Source organism: Cariama cristata, unplaced genomic scaffold (assembly GCF_000690535.1).
Source record: "Cariama cristata isolate BGI_N322 unplaced genomic scaffold, ASM69053v1 scaffold17081, whole genome shotgun sequence".
Classification (NCBI taxonomy): Eukaryota; Metazoa; Chordata; class Aves; order Cariamiformes; family Cariamidae; genus Cariama; species Cariama cristata.
In genome coordinates, this window is record NW_009597729.1 from 31,176 (window position 1) to 50,559 (window position 19,384).

At 39.2% G+C, this 19,384-nt stretch overlaps 1 protein-coding gene across 1 annotated transcript in view; it reads right to left on the bottom strand.

Annotated features, from left to right (window-relative positions):
• The window catches only part of MICAL2 (microtubule associated monooxygenase, calponin and LIM domain containing 2), a 55,746-nt gene that overhangs the window by 14,684 nt on the left and 21,678 nt on the right, over nt 1-19,384 (bottom strand). The window contains exons 4-17 of the mRNA XM_009709028.1: nt 18,582-18,683; nt 16,984-17,139; nt 15,926-16,026; nt 14,031-14,288; nt 13,074-13,189; nt 11,734-11,860; nt 11,425-11,515; nt 11,182-11,329; nt 8,826-9,025; nt 8,203-8,315; nt 3,856-3,927; nt 3,125-3,274; nt 1,871-1,975; nt 106-324 (exon numbers count right to left, since the gene is read on the bottom strand). Coding sequence (XP_009707330.1) covers nt 106-324; nt 1,871-1,975; nt 3,125-3,274; nt 3,856-3,927; nt 8,203-8,315; nt 8,826-9,025; nt 11,182-11,329; nt 11,425-11,515; nt 11,734-11,860; nt 13,074-13,189; nt 14,031-14,288; nt 15,926-16,026; nt 16,984-17,139; nt 18,582-18,683 — 1,958 coding nt within the window. The remainder of the gene's footprint in view (nt 1-105; nt 325-1,870; nt 1,976-3,124; nt 3,275-3,855; nt 3,928-8,202; nt 8,316-8,825; nt 9,026-11,181; nt 11,330-11,424; nt 11,516-11,733; nt 11,861-13,073; nt 13,190-14,030; nt 14,289-15,925; nt 16,027-16,983; nt 17,140-18,581; nt 18,684-19,384) is intronic.

Sequence of the window (19,384 nt, forward strand, 5' to 3'; positions counted from 1 at the left end):
ATAACCTAAAGTCAATAGAGAAAAAGACACCAGATCCAGGGAAAATATAGTATACAGATTAACATATGCAGTTAGAGACAGAAAGGAAAATAAATTGCTTGTCACCTGTTTAATTTTTTCCTCCAGGTGCTGAAGACGCTCAAGCACTCCAGAAAGTACAAATGCAGCAGAACATGCAGATGCGAGATTTTCAGAGGTTTCTGACAGACTGGGCTGGGTATCTGTTTTTTGTACAGTCTTTGCTCTCCTGGCCATATGATCAGAACCATTTAAAGACTGTTTGGGTTCCCTGACCTCGTGTTCACTCCTAGCTACCACCTGAAACTGGGAAACACTTGGAGTGAAAAAAAATCTGCTTTCTGCACTACCATGCTGTACATGCAGCTTTTAAGGATGCTTCCGAAAGCGCAGAACAGTCATGCACATAACTAGAAATAAAATGTTCTTACATCACTCTTTGCACACTGTCTATGGCATCTCTGATGCTTGTGTCCATGCACTGAAATAAATCAGTCCTATGTAACTTCTGCAGGTCTTGACATCCTTCTCTAGGTTTGTGTCAGTTTTTATGAATAACCCCAGATAGCATCAGCACAGAAGAACATGACACTACATCGCCTTCTAGGGTTTTTAGCAAAGGTTTGGGGTTTGGGGTTTTTTTTAGCATCACATCTGCCTGAAACTAAACTTAGAATCAAATTGTAAAAATATCAACAGTAGTTCTTGGCATAATTCTAGATCTAGTCTGACCCAAGTCGAGCTATAACGTATTTCCGGTTTAAAGTATTTTCTGAGGAGTTCAGAATAGGGCTCCAAATTTCAATCTTCATATAAAATAGCTTTTGAAGTAAATGAAACATTTGAACCAGTACAGCTTTATCAAATTCAGTCTTAAAAATGACGCTGCAGTTGGTCTTTTCATAATGGTTTTCTACTTCATCCTATCTATCCAATTCAAATAAATATACAAACTTTCCAAATTTCTCAGAATTAAAATAAAAAAACTATTGCCCATCAACTTGCAATGTGCTCCTGATGTTTCAGAATAGCACACCTGCCTTTAAAACAACAATTCTCAGCCGGTTTATGAATCCACATTTTTCATCAAGCTGATCTGCAGATTTCCACATGCAATGCAGATCTCATTTCACTGCAGACTACTCTTGAAATGCCACTACAAGATATTTACTTCCATTTAAAACTAATGTAAAGTGAATGTCAATACTATTTGACATGAGATTACTTTCACTGGAAGTACTATGAGAAAAATTTAGACAATGTATTCAAAACTTTTGCCCCATGTATATGATGCTGCAAAACAGCTTTCAGCAGAAGTTCTTATCATGAGTTCTATTTAAAGAAATAAAAAAAAACCCCACCCTGGGCATCAATATCAGCTTTTCAATGCTCAAGCTTTTATCTTACACATTTCTGCCAGGTTTGAGGTGGAAAACTCCCTTTGCCTTATCATTACAACAGCCCAAAGCATTGAGTACATGCAAAGGCAAATTTTCAGGTACTGCTGTAGTTCTCTTGCATGTTAAATGTAGCTATGTAATTATATTTATACAATTTAGAGTCTAGATGTGATTAGATGTGGTAACATAACACAGAAATCAATGCCTATGCTTTTAGGGTTTTTTTCCACACAGTTACTAAGTCTTTCAAATAGTCTTCTCATCTGGTCAAGCAGGTATAAAATAGCCTTAAACTTTAACGAGGTTTTCACAATTCTCAGCTAAATATACCTGTTAACTCTGCAGATTAAATCCAAGTATTTTTTTATATATTCTGTAGTTACATAAGATTTGAGTTCCCAGCAGTAAGAGAAATGGTGTGCTTGTCATGCATTATCCATATGAGTTCCTACCTGCCTTTTCGGATGAGGTGGAAGAAGACTTGGATCCTTAGGTTTAGCAAAGCGAGGATTAACAGGAGGGTCAGAAGAGAGCAGGGTTGGTCTATCTATTAGCTCCTTGTAAAGCATTTTTAAAATTATAAAGACAGAGCAGGGGAAAAAAAAAAAAAAGGAAGACAGTAAATAGGATTCAAAGATCTTTTGAGGCAGAAAGAAAGAAAAGCTGCTTTTAAAAGACACATTACTACGGAGCTTAACAACACATTTTGTCACCTACCCATTTCATTAACCACTTCAACCATCAAAGATATACTTCAAATTCAGCACGTTCAGTATTCTTTAACAGAGGTTATGATCAAAAGGTAAATGCATCGAGGCTTCCTTCAACATGGCCAAGCAAACCTCTGCAGACATATCACAGGCAGAAAGCTCAGGGCATTGACAAGTAGCCAGGTAGACTGCAAACATCAGCGGTTCATGGACTGAGAAAGTCACTTGACATCTATAAAGCCTACACTTCTGGAGGGCTTAAGTATGTAAATAAACAAATGGATACAAGCATAAAGAATTAAGAAAGCCACCACCCTTGACAGAACCTAGACACCTCGCTCATCCTTCTGTCAGATCTTTTAGGTGACAGATCCAAACTCAGCTGACAAACCATCTCATTGGCTAAAGTGTGATTTTGAGCTTATCATCCCTACCTTGACAGCATGGGATTATTTTTAAAACACACTAACAACAAACCATGAAAATGCTGTGGAACATGCAAATATATTCCATTACGCTTACTTTAGGAATGGAAATGACAGTCGGACACATCTTGCAAAAGATTAGGTTCCCTTCTTATGCTTTCTAAATTTTCCACAAAGAAAGATTCCACTGGGTAAGTAGTGTCCTTTATTCATAGCATATAGGAAAACAAAAGTCTTTCTGCAATACCATATGCAGCCAGCTTAGACTTCCACACAAGCAAAAATTCTACAGTCTGCCTTACAAGATATTTCTAGACATTGCAATTCCTCTACAATTTATTAATATAATACATATTAATACATTATATTAAGATGCATTAGTCTATATTAGTCCTATTTGTTTGTGAAGTATTGAGAAGAATAACTTTAATTTGCATAAAGTATAAAAAAGGACAACCCACTTCAAATACATAACAGATCCATTTTTTCCCCTGGGAAATTTGCATCATGTTCACAAGGAGGGACTACAGTTTAATTTCAGAGATTACTTATATGTTCATCTATGACCTACCTGCCTCCGAAAATTTGTATTTGGAGCATTCTCTTCAAACTTTGCCAACAGTTGAGTTGCCATTGATTTAACTTTATTCTGGTTCATTCCTTCTCTGCCATCACTCTGTTCTTTCCCAGCATTTGTCCCTTGGCTTGAAAAGCCTGAACCCTGCAAGGAAACAACAAACTATGTTTTTCTTGAGTTTACCTACGACACTTATGGAGAGAGAGAAAGAGATAACTTATCGGCAAGGGGTGAAAGGAAATACAGTCTACAGTATATTAAAAATGACACTGTTTAGCATGCAAAAGTCACCAAAAACTATTTTCTTTGGTCCCAGAGTACACTAAAAAGGGAACATTAATTGGTGCTGCTGATGATAAAGCAGAGTCACAAAGGTAACTAATCAGAGAGGGGCTAGGAACCAAGCCTCAATGCAAACTCTTCAAACAAACATTTGTTTAAATAACTGAGTTAGGAAAAGGAAAATAAAACCCAATACCTTAAACGTTCTTGGGTCAGAAAGAAAAGTGGTGCAATTTAGGTAACAATCTCCTCCCTACCAAATGATTTAAATAAATTTAGTTCTTCTTTAATGCACACCACTGTAAATTCAAGGTTTAAGGGGAGAGGCTTTCTCTTGTCCCCAAGCACAAGAGGCCAAGCCCTGGCACCCTGACTCCCACTGCTTCCTCAGTTCTGGTGCTCATCAAGGAGCTGGATATGTGCGAACACCACTGAACACCAACCTCCTCGAAGACACCAAAAAGACCTTTTCGACGTCTTTTGTTAGTCTCATTTTCTTCCGTTTTCCCATCAACCTGAAATGGTAAAGCCAAGATAAGTTCTATGGATTACTGCAGCAGTTGCCAGATTTACCCAAGCAGTTCCTCCAAGGATATTCACACTTGCCTGGTTAGGAAAGTTGTCTGGCCCATGTTAAACAAGGCAAACACAGGTGAGCAGTACCAGCATGTGAGGGTCCTCATTGCACTGGCATGCCTCATTAGGCCCCCCAGCTCAGCACGTCAGGATGCTGGTGGCCCTTGTGGCAGTTATCATCTACGTAAAAGCTTCTCTGTAACCCCTAACCGGGAGCTATTGCTGGACTCTGATGGGTGAAAACACATGCTCGTACACCTAGCTGAACACAGGCCCTACAACGTTGGTGTTTACCTTTTCCTCTTTCAGTATTGAGGAGTTTATAATGCATAAAACACTAACACATCCTTGAAGAAAAAGGCATTACAGCATCAGTTATTCTGTGAATTTTAATCTTGACTACACTGGTTTCCAGATAAGTAACAAAATCCAGAAACCCCTCACTTTCACCATAGCCTCCACGTCTCTCTTAACCTAGATATTTGCATGCAGATCATTTGTTCATAGTGCAGACATATCTCCTTTTTTGAAGCAATTATTGTCTGCCTTAAAGGTCTGTCTCCCTTGTCAAGTTCATCTCCCTGACTATAGCATTACATTACAGTACTTAAGCAACCAAATTGCCCATTTTGTGCTCAAGCTACGCACATATTTAATTATTTTACTGAACTAGAGATTACACAAATAATAAGTAATATTTCATGCTCGGTCTGCACAATATTGCAAGATAGTCAATGCTTAAAAATTTGTATCAGTTCTTATTAAATTCAGTCTTAAAGATTTGGTACAATGGAGATATTTTTTTTTTTTTGTCTGGTGAGTGCCATGTTCGGTAATACTTCATGATCAACAAACTACATTCCACTTATTTGCACTTGCCCATGCTGTAACTTAGCGATTGCTCAGCCAACTTAAAAAAAAAAAAAACACGACAGAAAGATCAAAGAACACAGGTTTCCTTTTTACATATACACTGTTTGTAATAAATCATTATGCGGTGAATAGAAGTAATCTGAAACAACTTCTGGGCAAACACCAAAGGAATCAGATGACAATATTTTGATTATTTCGTATGCTTTGGTACATTGTCTTTAAAGAACCAGCTCTCAGTAACCTAGCTTTACACTACCTATAGTCATTAGTCTGCCAAGGAAGAGTGAACAACATAACAGCACAATGTATTCTGCATAATAATCAGTACCACATAAAAGCAGAATTTGCCTGAGCAAATGGATCAAACAAGATGTTGCCTTTCAAAAAATCTTACATAAAGGACTTTCATTAACATATTTACAAAGAAGTGAAAGACAAAGCAATTTAATTGCCTAGCAAAACTCCAAAAGAAAGGACTGTGCCCTTTATTGTGTAAACACCTCTATTCATTTATTAGTCTGGAGCACAGGAAATCTCAGTTCCTCTGCAGCCTGGCTGACACTCGCAGGAGAATGGAAAACCTTACTCAGCCCAGCAGACGCTGCTGCCAGAACAGTTCCCGCCACACCAGCTCCAGGGCCCCGCTTCCTGGCCTCCCACAACCTGAGCCCAGATAAGGATCCCTCTTCCAGCCAAATAAAAGGACAAACTAGATGGCATGGGAACTTTAATAAGCGACGCTGTTACCCTGGCTGTTTTTTGACTCTGTGATATGCGAACGCTCTCCTACAGTCACACCTGGATAATGCTCAGCACCACTTTTTGCAGAGGAAAGAACCATAAAACTGAAGCCACAGCCAAACTCTTAACTCAAGCAGCTGCTTTCCAAGGAGCTTCATTTCCCAGCTAGTTTCAGATGGTTACGGCACTTGCAAGTCTCCGTCCTAACCCCAGTACTATGTTCCTTGCTTAGTTTCACGCCCCATCCATGACAGGGCTGCAAAGCCTCATACAAAACAAGGTCTTGACAGTCCTGCTCCCCAAGCTGATTTGGAAAATATCACTTCCACTTCTCATTTCAAACATGCCCCTGTAGTGTGAAACCAAAGGGGCCCATCAAGCAAATCACCTCACACTTTCATGTAGTGCCAAGAACTATACCTCCTGTTATGGCAGAAGGTTTGTTTCACAACGGGAGGTTAGTCAGGGGGCTGTATGGCTTAGTAGTGGAAAGCTCTCCCCAACACTAAAAGTCCATTGACTTCTGCAAATAAGTCATAGAAAAAAACATCATCATTGTGGCCATGAAAAAGGTTTTTCCTCTAAAGAACTCACCCACAAGAAAAAGCAATGTTTATTTTGCCTATTTGGTTTCTCACTGCTTGGTTAGTGCTGGGAAACAGGTGACTTGGTTTGTGTATATGCGGGTGGGAGGGAAAAGTTACTTCCTAACAAGGATATATGAGGTTACTGGGCAATCGACTGTCCACAGGTTTTGAAAATGTGTTTGTGGATGGAAAACATTCAAGATATAAGTCAGCTTAGGATATATCTGGAAATTCTGGAGTAATTCTTTAGGTGAGACCAAAAACAACCAACACAACACGTTTCTACCAAAACTGAGAAGATAAGATAGCAATAAATTTAAAAAGCAATATATTAAAATACTAAGAAATGCAGTACATACATGTATATCTGAACTTTTATTAAGGACACTGAATTCCAAAAGTAGGAAATCTGTATTTTTGCAGGCAAAACTTAGAGCCTCTGCATAAGTGTAAATGAAGCAATACAGTTAAGCATTAAGGAGGTCTCTTTAAAAAAAGAAAGGAAAAAAACCCCAAAACAAAGAAAGAACTTCGGAGTCATCATAGTTGATACATAGTTTGTGGCTAGCCCAGGAAACTCAAAACCCAGAACAGTTTTGCGTTAAGCTGTGTTTCAGAAAATGCAGAAGTTGAATTCATTTTGGTGGAGGAGTACATGCTGCTGCCTAACTTGTGCCGGTTAATCTGCAACAGCTGGACTTGAGACACTGCTGCCTCTGAGTCAGGTTGTGCAGACACTCCCCACTTAAACTGAAGTTAAAATGAAGGTAGGCTTGGCTGTGAAAGCAAAGCCCCTCCTCAAGGTCTCCTTTCAGAAAAGGACAAAGTTAATGAATAGGCAGAAGGTGAAACAGTTTATTACTGAATAATTTCATTAGAGCAACTTTTAAATTAAATCACATAAAACTTTTGAAGTTATAATCCATTCAGAAACACATCGACAACACTCTCACTGCACGCAGTCCTATGCCAGACAGCATTAACTCAGGTCTCCATAACCCTTCAGGGCCCTGGAGTCTTTAATCGCAACGTGTATGGGCATGGATGTGTTTTATACAGGGACATAAACAGGGCATGTCAATAAGTTTTCGTTAATAAGTGACCAAGAGAGAAAAATATATGGGTATGACCAAAAGATCATTATCTCAGAGTCATGCTAGTCAACCTGCCCACTGTTTATTATCGTTGCAGGCTTTATACCTCTGTAAGGGTTTGAAAGCTTCCCTCCAGAACCTCAACAGCATCCACAAACTGTTCAAATCACTGCTTTCATTAAAGAACAGAATTCCCTCACAATCAATAAGCATTCTAGCATATCAGTGATTATTTGAACTGATATATGATATTACAGCTGTACATTTAACTCTAAGAATACACAACTATAGTACTATTTTTCTTAAACATAGAAATAGCCCAGAAAATTTCCAGACTTTCTCATCTCAAAAAAAAATAAACCCAAAGCCCCCCAAAATAAAAACAATTAGCATCTAGCATTGCACAAAACCTCCTAAAAACACCTTTTGAAAAATTTCCAAAAATAAAACATAAAAGACAATACACATAACAGAGCCAAGATACCAAATATTTCAAGTTGAAAACAGCAACTTATAAACACACCAAATAAAACACCGTCCTCTCACTTCTACCTACACTGAAGAAGATTGACATGGACAACAGACATGAATTCTCCCCAAGTACACTGAATTCTATGATCCAAAATTTTGCATTTACAGAGAATGCTTAACTGGGACTATTATTAATGCTTCAGCAATTTCACACTGACAACGCTTCAGTTTTATCTTTACATACATCATAATGATTGAGTGTGCCTGTGTGTGTTAGCTTTGTTTACTGTGAAATCTTATTTTACTTTTTTAATATGCTCAAAAATCTCCTTCTACAGGTCTTTTAATAGTGGGATATATATAAAACTCTTATTTCTGAACCTAACAGTTTATTTTCATCTTTTTAAAAGAGAAAGATTTATAGGGCAAGTCTTCCTTCACAACTTACCTTTGGTACTCGTTTTCTCGGTAAAGTTAAATTGATATAATTATTAAAGATGAAGTTCGATGATTTTGCTGAACAAAGATCATTATTTTCTCCATTTTGCTTGTCATCAGCATCTGTTCAAAAAACAACTGCTTAGGATATTCAGATTTCTTTTAAAATAAATATTTTGACTAAGCCAGAACTTTCCAGTTGAGTGCTGGTAGCAATTATACATAAGAAACCCAGGCAAATAAAAGTAAATACATATAATGTTGGGTGACTTTTTAAAACAGGGCAAGAAACACCTAGGAATGGACATGCCATATGCGGTCATCCTTACTAAAGAATCACTCTAACGACCCGATACATGAACTTCATTATGTCAAGCAGCAGTTATCCAGCTGCTCCTGTTCTCTGAAACCACCAAGGGCCCACAAAACCTTGGTCTTCAGTCAAGTTTCTCCCCCTTTCCTTTTTTAAGCACAAGGTTACTATTGCAGACAGAAGCAGGCATGCTTGCATGCCAGAATGGCTCAGCTGGGAAAGGACTCTTGGCTCAAAAGCAGCACTCGTAAGCGGCCTGGGTGAAAGTGCTTCTGCTCCCCAAACATGCAAGAATTAGGAGCCGCCTGGATTCAGCTTACCTACTGCCCGCAGAGGTGTGCCCCTGAACAGTTCGTAAAACTTGGAGAGGTACATGACCATGCTGAGCTTGTCGGGCTCCCCAGCTGACCCCACCTCCGTCCCCGTGATCACAGGGGGGATCCCAAACTCCTGCTCAGCAACGTCGAACGCCAGCTGGTTGTTTTTGACAACGTCCTCTTCGTTCAGAGCATCAAAGTCGCTGTGGGGACAACACACTGGCATTAGTGGCAGTTTGCTCTCTGCTCCCCTTACCCACTGGAGAGGTGCAGAACAGCACCATGAACAAGGGTGCAGGCACCTCACTGAGTCAAAGCTACAGAGTTTACACAATGCCAAAGATGAGAGTCTCATACAAATCCCATTACTACAAATCCTGGCTTTGCCTGAAATGTAATTTAAAAGCTCTTTCACTGAACTGAATTTTGATGTAGTCGCAAGAAAAAGGATTCTCTTATTCATGAAGAAATGCAATTCCTCCTCATAAGTGCTAAGAAACCTTCTTCCTCTCAAAATACAGCTGTACCACTACAGATTTCACCTGTTAGCAATTGACTTTTTAGTTTGGATTAGTTCTAGAAATCTTCAAAACCAGGAGGAGTAAGTTTAGGCTAGCATTTTATGAAACAACCATGTTATATGTGTGTACACACACATGCACAGGCACTACCTTTCTTTTTAAGGTGTTACATACACAGTTTGAATGAGGACTCTCTGTCCATGTCATAACTGAATTTAGCAGCGCACTAAATAAGTACATCACACATCTGGAACTGCATTATCCATTTCTCTAATCCATTGTCTATGGGACCTATTCTAAGACTCTGATCTCTTGAACAGCTTCCAACATTCATGATTAAAATAAACATGTGAATAAACTACAAAGCTCCAGGCAGGGCAGTTTCTTTCTCCGCATAAGAAATGTGAGTATTTGAACCCCCGAAGAATTTCTCACCACCACCACCCCCTGCCCCCCCTACCCCTATACTCTATTTCCAGAGCCAGGGGGCTGCAGGCAGTCCTCCACCCCAGTCCTCCACCCCAGCCCACAAGCAGCCACCTCTCTTGCTTGCCTGGCTTTCATCTGGCCATGTCCTTCAGCGATCCCCTTTAATACAAAAAGCCAACAAGATTCGAACACAATGTTAATTAAACAGCAGGAGGTCTGTTAGCTCAGGAAGATAAATCTATCAACTTTCTAGAGAAAGCAGTGCTTAAGAGACATGCTTTCCACAGACAAAAAAAGATTGCTTTCTACACTCTCTCTCCCCTGCTTATATCCACAAAACCATCTGTAATTCCCATTTTTTTAAATTAACCCAAAGCAAAAAAAATTGTCTTATTCTTACAATCTTAGCTCTTCCTCTGGCAAAGCTGTACAAACAGGCACCCTGGGTATCGCTCCTATTTTTTCCAATTTATCACACCTCATAAAAGAGCTCAATCATTTCTTTCATTTATCCACAATAAAGGGAGGCTGACAATAATTTGTGACTCCTAAGTCTGTGCAGGAAGGCAAGAGAATGCATCTGCTGCATTTTGGACACTGGTGACAGGACAGAAGAGTCACCCCACCAGACTGCATCAAGCAGGCCCAGTAACCCGGTGCCAGCAATGCCAGTTATACACTGACCCTCTTGTATCTAACTGAGCAACCTTACAAAATACTCATACATAAGAAGTTGGGTCTTGTAGTGTTACAATCCCAGAAACACTGTCAAAAGGGGAATGCTGGTTTACATTCAATGCCTGAAGCAGTAATTTTCAAGGGCCAGCCCTCGTGGCACAGCCAATGTGCAAGGGCACTGTGCTCTTCTGGACAAAGAGTTGTGCAAAACCACCATCTCCCTTGCACCTCTATGGCCCAACGTTGCCCTACATGGCTGTCACAGCAACCACTATAACACACAGAGAATGGCTCATTTAAGGCTCATCCAGGTATTTCTGTAACTCATGACAGTACCATTTCGGCTGTGGTTTTAAACTTACACTAAAAACCTGTCTCCAGGGACCTGGGAATGCAACTCTCACATTCTCCAAGCACCGCAATTTTTGTTTGAAATAGCCATGCGACTCCCACAAACATGATCATAAGTCATAAGGTTCAAAGCCTTCCTAACTCTTTGAAAGCATACATATTTCATTTTAAATGGCATGCAAGGACATACAGAAAAAACAAAGCAAAACCAATTCCACCCTCTCCATTCCCCAAACCTGGCAATGGTGCGGGCCTCCTTGCATAAAACAGCAATAGAAGGGGGCTGTGCAGTATCAGTGTTGTTCTGGTTGGTCTTACACTAAACTTTGGTAAATGCTTAATATACCCTACACTCAACAAGTTCTATAGATGTCACTTACATGAGGTCAGGTCTGAAGCGATGGATAATGGCACACAACGCAAGGCCACTTTTCCAGGAGGTAGTCAGATCTGTGACGTTAACATTACGGTACCCTTCTGTCTGTTTCTGACACCAAGTCAAAAGCTTGTTAGGTCGAATATCTGACTCTGCAGTTACAGTGGAGAGCAAACATTTCAATCAGTTTTTGTATGCTCAGAAGGTTCCAAATATTAAGCCACAGCAAACACGAGATGTCACATACCATGTCTTGAGAGATTCACCGATCTTCTAATGGAGCTTACTCTTTCAAGAGGACATTGTTGTAACTCATTGGTAACATATAATTGCCTTACCTACAAGTAAAAGCAATTAGCAGCGTAATGGTAGAATTGCTTGGAGCAAAAAAAAAAAAAAAAAAAAAAAGGTGTTTTCTTTCTAGGTTAACTTTATCAACAGCTGGTTCTAAATTAAGGAGTCTCCTGAAGATTTTGTTTACACACTACTTGCAGCCCTATTTCTCCTGGACAAGAAATTAGCTGTGATTTCACAAATGAGCCTTTTAAGTACTGACCTGGTGAGGTCGAACACAGCTTGAGTTCAAGTTCGGGTATCTTGTTCCTGGGTCAATCGTATACTGGTCAAAGTTCTTGTTAATATTTTCAGGGGTAGTCTGAGGCAAGAGTCGATAAATGCTCTCTCTTATAGAGAAAAAAAGACGCAAGAGATATTGATTAAAATAAATATTTATTTTACAAAGAGTATTTTATTTTTTGCAGCTACCTGCACGTTATTTTGATTCTGCCAGGACAAGCGTTATGCACTAAATGCGTAATGCATCCATCCCATTTTTTACCCGCACTCAGCAGGAGAAGGATGCCAGACAGAAAAAGGACAATAAAAAGACAGACTCTTGGAACTTATGCCCATATTTTCCTGAGGCAGGAAGTGAGCAAGTAAAAGAAGAAGAAGGAAGAAAAAAAGGAGGTTACATCATTCAGTCATCTGGTTTTGCTTTAACTTCTTTACCACATAACAGCCCTAAATCCTGTCATTCTGCAATTCCTATAACTACCACAGCCTTTTTTATTATGCTGTTCAATTTTCCATTTGAGACTATGCCGTGTTTGAGTCATCCCACAGGCTTCAATCTTAAAACTTCTCAAAGCACTGCACTTAGTAATGCTTCTACTTGCATTACCACAACCATGACTATTTCTATTACGTATCTGCCCTGAAATAGCCTGGGCAGGTGTAGCAGACCAGGGTAGTTGCCATCAGGACCAAAGTCAGCAACTCCAACCATCAGACCACAGTGACACCACGATTGCTGGTGTGCTTAACCACAGATTTTTTTGCTCTGGTCAAAAAGACATTATGTAGAGGAGGTTATGATGCAGCATTATAGCAACGCTCCTTTGCCACACATTTATCAGTCTAAATAAAGAGGGCATCAGGGCTACTAAGCTAAAATGCAGAGTTAAAATCACAGATACCAACTGTTGGTATCAAAATATTTATTTAGACTTGTTTCAGGAATTTTCTTTTTTTTTTTATTATTTAAAAAAAAACCAGGTGCTACGATGGTTGGAGGGTTAGTCTTTTGACACAAGTATCTTTGGTTTATTTCCTGAAGGATCACACTTAATTCTAGTCATTAGTGACTTAAATTAGGGATTTAAAACCATGTCGTGCACATTGCTGGATCTCTGTAGTAATGTGCAGAAGCTTACAGAGCAATGGCCTACTGCTATTGTAAACTGTTTAGTAACCAGAAGGAATGGATAATTTCAACTCAATGCCCTTTCAGTGAAGAAGATATTTCTGTTTGCATTCTGAATTCCACTGCCTTCTACCAATATTTCAACTCTTTAAAACACTGAAAACGATGGAGAAGACAAAAGCGGCACTCACCGTTCAGCAAGGATTTCTAACGGGGGTTTTCCTTGAGCCCAGCTCCGCACCATCCAGGCAGTATCAAAAGCAGCTAAGAAGCCTCTTGCACAGCCAGTACCCATTGGCCAGAAGGGCTGTAAGAAGCATTTACATATTAACTCCTTGTATTTCTTACGCTCTTTTGACAAAGGTAACTTGCAATGTGAATTTGGAGTCCAGGGTTTCATACTGTCTTTGAAAAGTAGCCCAGAAAGAGTTAAAATACAATATAGCCAACTCTTGCAGTTTTTAGACGTTTTTCTCCTCCAAGTCTTAGGAAATGAAAAAGATTGCTTTCCCTTTTTCTTTTTTTAACTTCTGTATTTAAAAACAAATTTCTTAACCTCCAAAGGTAAAGGCTGAGGAAAAAATAAAAGTCTCAATACTCAAGACTTAGTCAAAGTTACTCAAGATAAAAAAGGGAAAAAAGATGCCTTTCTACTCATCTCCTAATTTTGCTTTGGAATGATCTTTTCAAATACTTCAGGCTGTCAGTATGACTTGAAAAAAAAATAAAATTAGTTGCAACATACACTTTTCACTTCAGAAAGAGTAAAAGAGAACATACTAAGGCAAAGAGACTGCAATGAAAATTTGGACTAAGTTTTTCCTCTATGATGGAAGTCAGGAAAGTTATGCCATGCACCCAAGCTGAGGACACACAGTTCACAGTTTTCAGACAGAAATACAACTTGCATAAAGCAAAACACGATCTCAGCCCAAGACTGCCAGCCAAGCATTAGTTATGACAAACCATGGCATTAAAAAAAAAACAACAACCAAAACCAAACAAATCTATTCCAAAGGCGGCACTATTGTTTCAGGACATGTAAGAGAGGATGGCTTGTTTTGGAGGGTAGATTGAATAGCTGGATTAAGAGAAAAAAAAAAAAAGAAGAGACAACTTGGAAACTCAGAAGACATTCCAAGATATACCTCAAGCAAACTATCTCCAACAAGTGCCACCAGGAGCTGATGTCTGTGCCTCTCTCTCACCAGTGCAGCATTTTCAGATGCATACATGGAAGTAAAATCAAACATCGCTACATCTGATTGCCCATAGTGATTAATTGCAAAATCCAAGGAAGGCAGCTGGTAATTGGTTGCAAAGTCAGCAGCTTCTCGGGCGTAGGACAGCAAATTGCTCTGGTTCACATTTTCCCCACAGAGGAGCAACTCAGTATCAATATAGTCCTGCAAAGACAGAAGCATGCAGGATTATATACTCCAACTATCCTCTCTGGATTGGAACGTTGCAGTCTTATAGCATGAGCAGCAACCACACATTTCACAGCATAAAGAACCAAGAGAGATTTGTCATCTCCTCCAAAAAGAAACATAGGTTACCATACTACCCCAAACAGGAACTCTCTATGCCAACACTGAATAAGCAGCTTTATTTGGAATAGAATATGATAGTGCCTCCCACTTCCTCGGTTACGTGTTATTTTCATAACATTACTTCCCTCCCATCAAAGGATGTTATCATTGCTGCAACACTTTTTTGCATGTGTGCACCCCACATCTGAAACCACACGACAGTAGAAATACCGACGTATTGATGGCATAACACAGGGCCTCAGCCTGAAGGTTTGACATAACATCTCAGTAACACCACATTGAACTTGGATCACAAAAGCTTTTCTGTTGTTCTGGTTTGGGCTGGGGTTTTTTTGGCCAGTGTGGTGACAGACCCTGCCTTTACAGGTCATCCTACTTAAAGCCAGTGATTATTAATAAGGCAGTTTCTATTTACAGTTTAATCGTGGATGAGACCCCTAATCGCAGGGATGATACGACAGAACTGCTATTAGCCCAGTTGTTTTAGACAGACAGTTTTTTTATTTTCCACTCAGACCTGAGCAGGTGAGGAAAACAGCTCTGATGGGCCACAGCTGATGTTCCTCTACTCCAAACTCCTCCCAGATCTCCTGGGACTGCCCCCACCTACAAACACCAGCCCCCTCAACACCAGGATCCACCTCCTGCTCCCCCCACACTGCCGGGGGCTGTCACCCTTCCGCTCTCATGCCCCGGCTGGGCAAGGCCAGCTGCTCAGCCCTGGGAGCCCCTGTCCTCCAAAAGGGCAAGTAATCCTGGCACTGAGCTAAGTGGTCACATCAGAACACCAAGGAGCCTTCTGATAGTTCCCTGCAGGTACTTCCTTCAGGAAATTATACTCGACTGTTTTGGCACTGTCTTACTTTGCAAGAAGAATTGACCTCTCTTGGGTTTCCAGGAAGAGAAATTTAAATGGTGTCAAAACACTTTCTAGAAACAAAAGAAAATAAACCCCTACATCTTACAGAAGAAGGAAAGAGAAAAAAAAAAAGGGAAAAAAAAGAAAAAAAGACCTCAAAGTCCTAAGTGCCTTTGAAAGTTCAGGCCATCATGTTTATAGCCTCCTTCTATCATGTTTCGCCCACTTCAGAGAATTTGCAATTTAGCCTGGGGTAGGTTTTAATGCTTCCTTATTTGGCAGATAAAACTGGACATAGCTGTGATAAGTTCACCTTTAAATAAATGACGTTTTTATTTTCTGGTATGACGACCACACCACGTTATTTCCAAGGTGAGTCAAGATCCCATTTCAACCAGTTTCAGAACTGACAAATTTAGGAAGTATTGTTTTCAGTTCTCTACAGAAACTTTGCACTGACTGGAGGGAAAAACAAAACCAAACAAAAGTCAGAGTAAGATCTAAGTCTTAATGAAGTGATCTAGTAATTCTATAAACACCCTTTATAACATGCAGCAACATTTATGCAGATGTTCACACTTATTCTATGCCAAGTAAATAAAATAGGGTTTTAGCAAGCATTTTTACATACATTAATAATTACTCCTTTGTCCAGAAGACTCTGCTTTTTTGCTGTCATCACAAAATAATGAGTGCTATCTTTATAGTAAACAATATTCTCCAGGTCAATTCCTGAAAAGAGATGATACATTTGTTATCAAGTACAGTGCATTGTCTGTGTCCTTATACTAACAACATGGGATCAGCCTCCACAGGTGCGTTTCCCTCTTGGGACACATTCACTTTCACAGATGGGATGAAGCATTAGTGGACAAGATGCCATAAACCAAAACAAACCAAGAGATTGGCCTTACCCCGCAAGAATTTAAAGTTATTTAGCATCCTTTCAAGGAACAGCCAGTTAACTACAGCCTTAACAATCTTCTGAGGTAGAAAAAGGGAGCCAAGGGAACAAAACGCTTCTTAGGTTGCTAGGGCTCTGGCACTGGGTCTAATCAGGAGTTTTGGTTTCTATTATAATAATAATTAAAAAAAAAAAATCAGCTCTAAATCAAGAATGGAATTGCTTGTACCAACAGTGGATGCAACTATTCTTAAATCCTTTTTCATAAAGGATTTCACAGTTTATATTTTAAGTATTTATGGCAGATTCCTGTCTAGTTGTTTTCAGTTTATCTACACATGAAAAAGCAAGAATAAACTCCTCCCAGAAAGGCAGAGCCTTTTTCACAGGGTTTAAGCTGTTCAGTATGTGAACAGATACAAACAAAACAAATCATGTCTTAAGGGAAATCTCTGGGCACTGAAAATGCTCTTCTAAATTTGTTCAACATAGCAGACATTTTTACAGTTAAGAAAAATTTAAACATTAAAACAAGCTATGATGTGGCAACACCCAAGCTAAAAAAAAAAAAAAAACAACAAAAACCCACAAACGAAAAATCCCACTGTACCATAAATGGACACCTCCATCTGCAAGATTCTGACATCAACCACATTCTATCACTTGTTTTTTTAATACAATACATTGAAATTGATGTTATTAGGAATAGGGGGGTGGCCTGGTATGTAAAGAGTTTCTCTACTGCCTCTTGTATTTGGTTGTGGAAAAAATGAGGATGCACCCACCGGTTTCCTCTTTAAGGTCCTGGAAGAACTTCTGATTGAAGATGAAAGCAACACCACTAATTTCTTCTACCTTGGCTTCTGCAGTTGTATTTCTGTTTATAAAATTGGCAGTGATGGCTATAGCCAGCTTTCCACGAAACTCCTTCCTCCTGAAACCTGGTAAGCAAAGAAAAGAATTAAAAACACTGGAAATTTCACATTGGACTTTCAAGGAGGGTCAGTGTAAGGCAGCTTGGTCTCTTTCCTATGTCTAGTCCTACACTTCATCAAACACCACACCATCAACAGATTCCATCACTCCTCCAAAATTCCCTTTAATGGAAAGAGTCTTTTCTCCCTCCTTTCAGCTGCAAAACCAGAGCTGTACTGCATTCAAGATGAAGTCTCATTTAAAAAAAAATTAGGTCTGGAGGAGAACTACAGGATGAAGTTGAACATGGGAAGAAGTTAAGGACAAACGATGACTAAAGAAGAACAGATTGGAAGAAGTTAAGGACAAATGATGACTAAGAAAAACAGATTGGAAATAGAGCAGTTAAATTTAATGGGGGGAAACATTTTTAACATGCTAAATAGCAAATAAGGTTTTCATTATATAGGTGGTAAACAGCTTATGAAAAAACATTCAAGAGATCAGCAGTTAAAAGCAGCAGAGAAAGATCTGAAAAATAGAAACCTCTATAACAGTGTTTAGATGCACACACTACCAGCCAATGATATTTTTCAAAGATATTAGGGGTTGAAAAATATTCAGTGGCTTAACTGTTATATTTCCAAGGTGAGAAACTTGTCCAACTGGACAAAAAGTGGGGAAATTTCTAATAGAACACTACAAGGAATTAACTCTAAGCATATTGTGGTTGGCAGATATAAGAATAAGCAGACAAACTATGAAGCCAATTAAAAAAAAAAAAAGGAAATAGTGTACTTAGTGAACTGAAGCTAACATGGACATAATTAAAGCTACAAGAGGAATACATAATTAAGTAACATGTTTGTTCATGCGATACAGGAGCAGCTTAGCTAGTGTCTCACTAAGAAAGACAGCTCAGGTGGTCTGAATTCTCAGCAGTGAGTCAAGTTCCTGAAGCATTTTCCTCCTCTCCCCTGCCACCTTAGAGTTATTGATTATCTTTTGGTATCATTTCCAAAGTAACTGCTCCTGAAGTTAAAGCACCTCTATACAAGAGCAATACCTCTGATGCCTTCATTAAATACCTGGCAGTTATGTTTTGGTCATTAGTTCAAACATATATTGCAAATTTACAGCACAATAGCAAAGACTATGCAATTCCTGCAATGTATCTTGTCACCCTCCTTAAAGTTAAATCACCATATACTACTTAACCTTGAAGCAAGCCCAATGGGATCATGATGCACTTTGTAGGCAATGTACAGTGCTGAGAATCACTAATGACATTAAATGTCTTTGAGTTACAACTTAACAACAAAAGCAGAAGATACCACATGAAAAATAGCTCCCACACAGACTTCAGTGGATTGAAAGGCAGCCTGTTGCTTTGTGTCTCCTCTGACTTTCAGGCCTTCCAAAATACCCTAAAGACCATTAATAAGGCCAAAAGCCCACATTCACCTACCTTCTAATGTGTTCCTGCGGCCATCTGCACCAATAATAACATCAAATTCATACTCCGACAAAGGGTGATCCATGGGGAGAAATTCAGCCCTCCAACCTATCTCTAAAAATACAAAGAATAATATTTATTCCTTCTTCAGTAATACAATGCAGAAGTGATTTCAGAGTCCGAAGAAAGGGCATTAAGACAAATGATCCATTTCTCATTCAAATGCAGCTGAATTCTGCCTTGGTATGATGGAGGGAAGTTGTGTTGCAGTCAAAGCTACGTTCAAGCTGTATTAGCAAGGTGTGAAGCTTGTAAACTGACAATTAAAAAAAAGTGGAAGCCTTCATTTGGACCACCTAATGCACTAAACTTCCTCTCAGACCCATCACAAGAATATGCTTAAGCGCTTCATTCTCACAGAAATAGCCTCACAGTTGCCTTATCAGGACGGTATATATATGTGGTTACAGCAAGGAAGGGCTGGGTATTAAAAGAAGAAACATAGCATTCCATCGTCAATATTTTTAATTGCCTTCTAAATAGAAATTAAACAGAAGCATACTCACAAAGCTAAATTTAATCTCTGCATTAACACAAAGCTGATTATGTGAAAATGTTTGTAACTTCCATATTTAAAAATTATATATGCTTTAACTACTTAAAACAGTATACTTATGCTACTGTCACTATATGACCCTTTAAAGAGAGATAGCATAGTATTTTAAATAAAGTAACATTCTAAAACATTCTATTGCTACTACACCCTAAATACTAATTGGGGGGGGGGGGGGGGGGGGGGGAGAAGAAAAACTTTC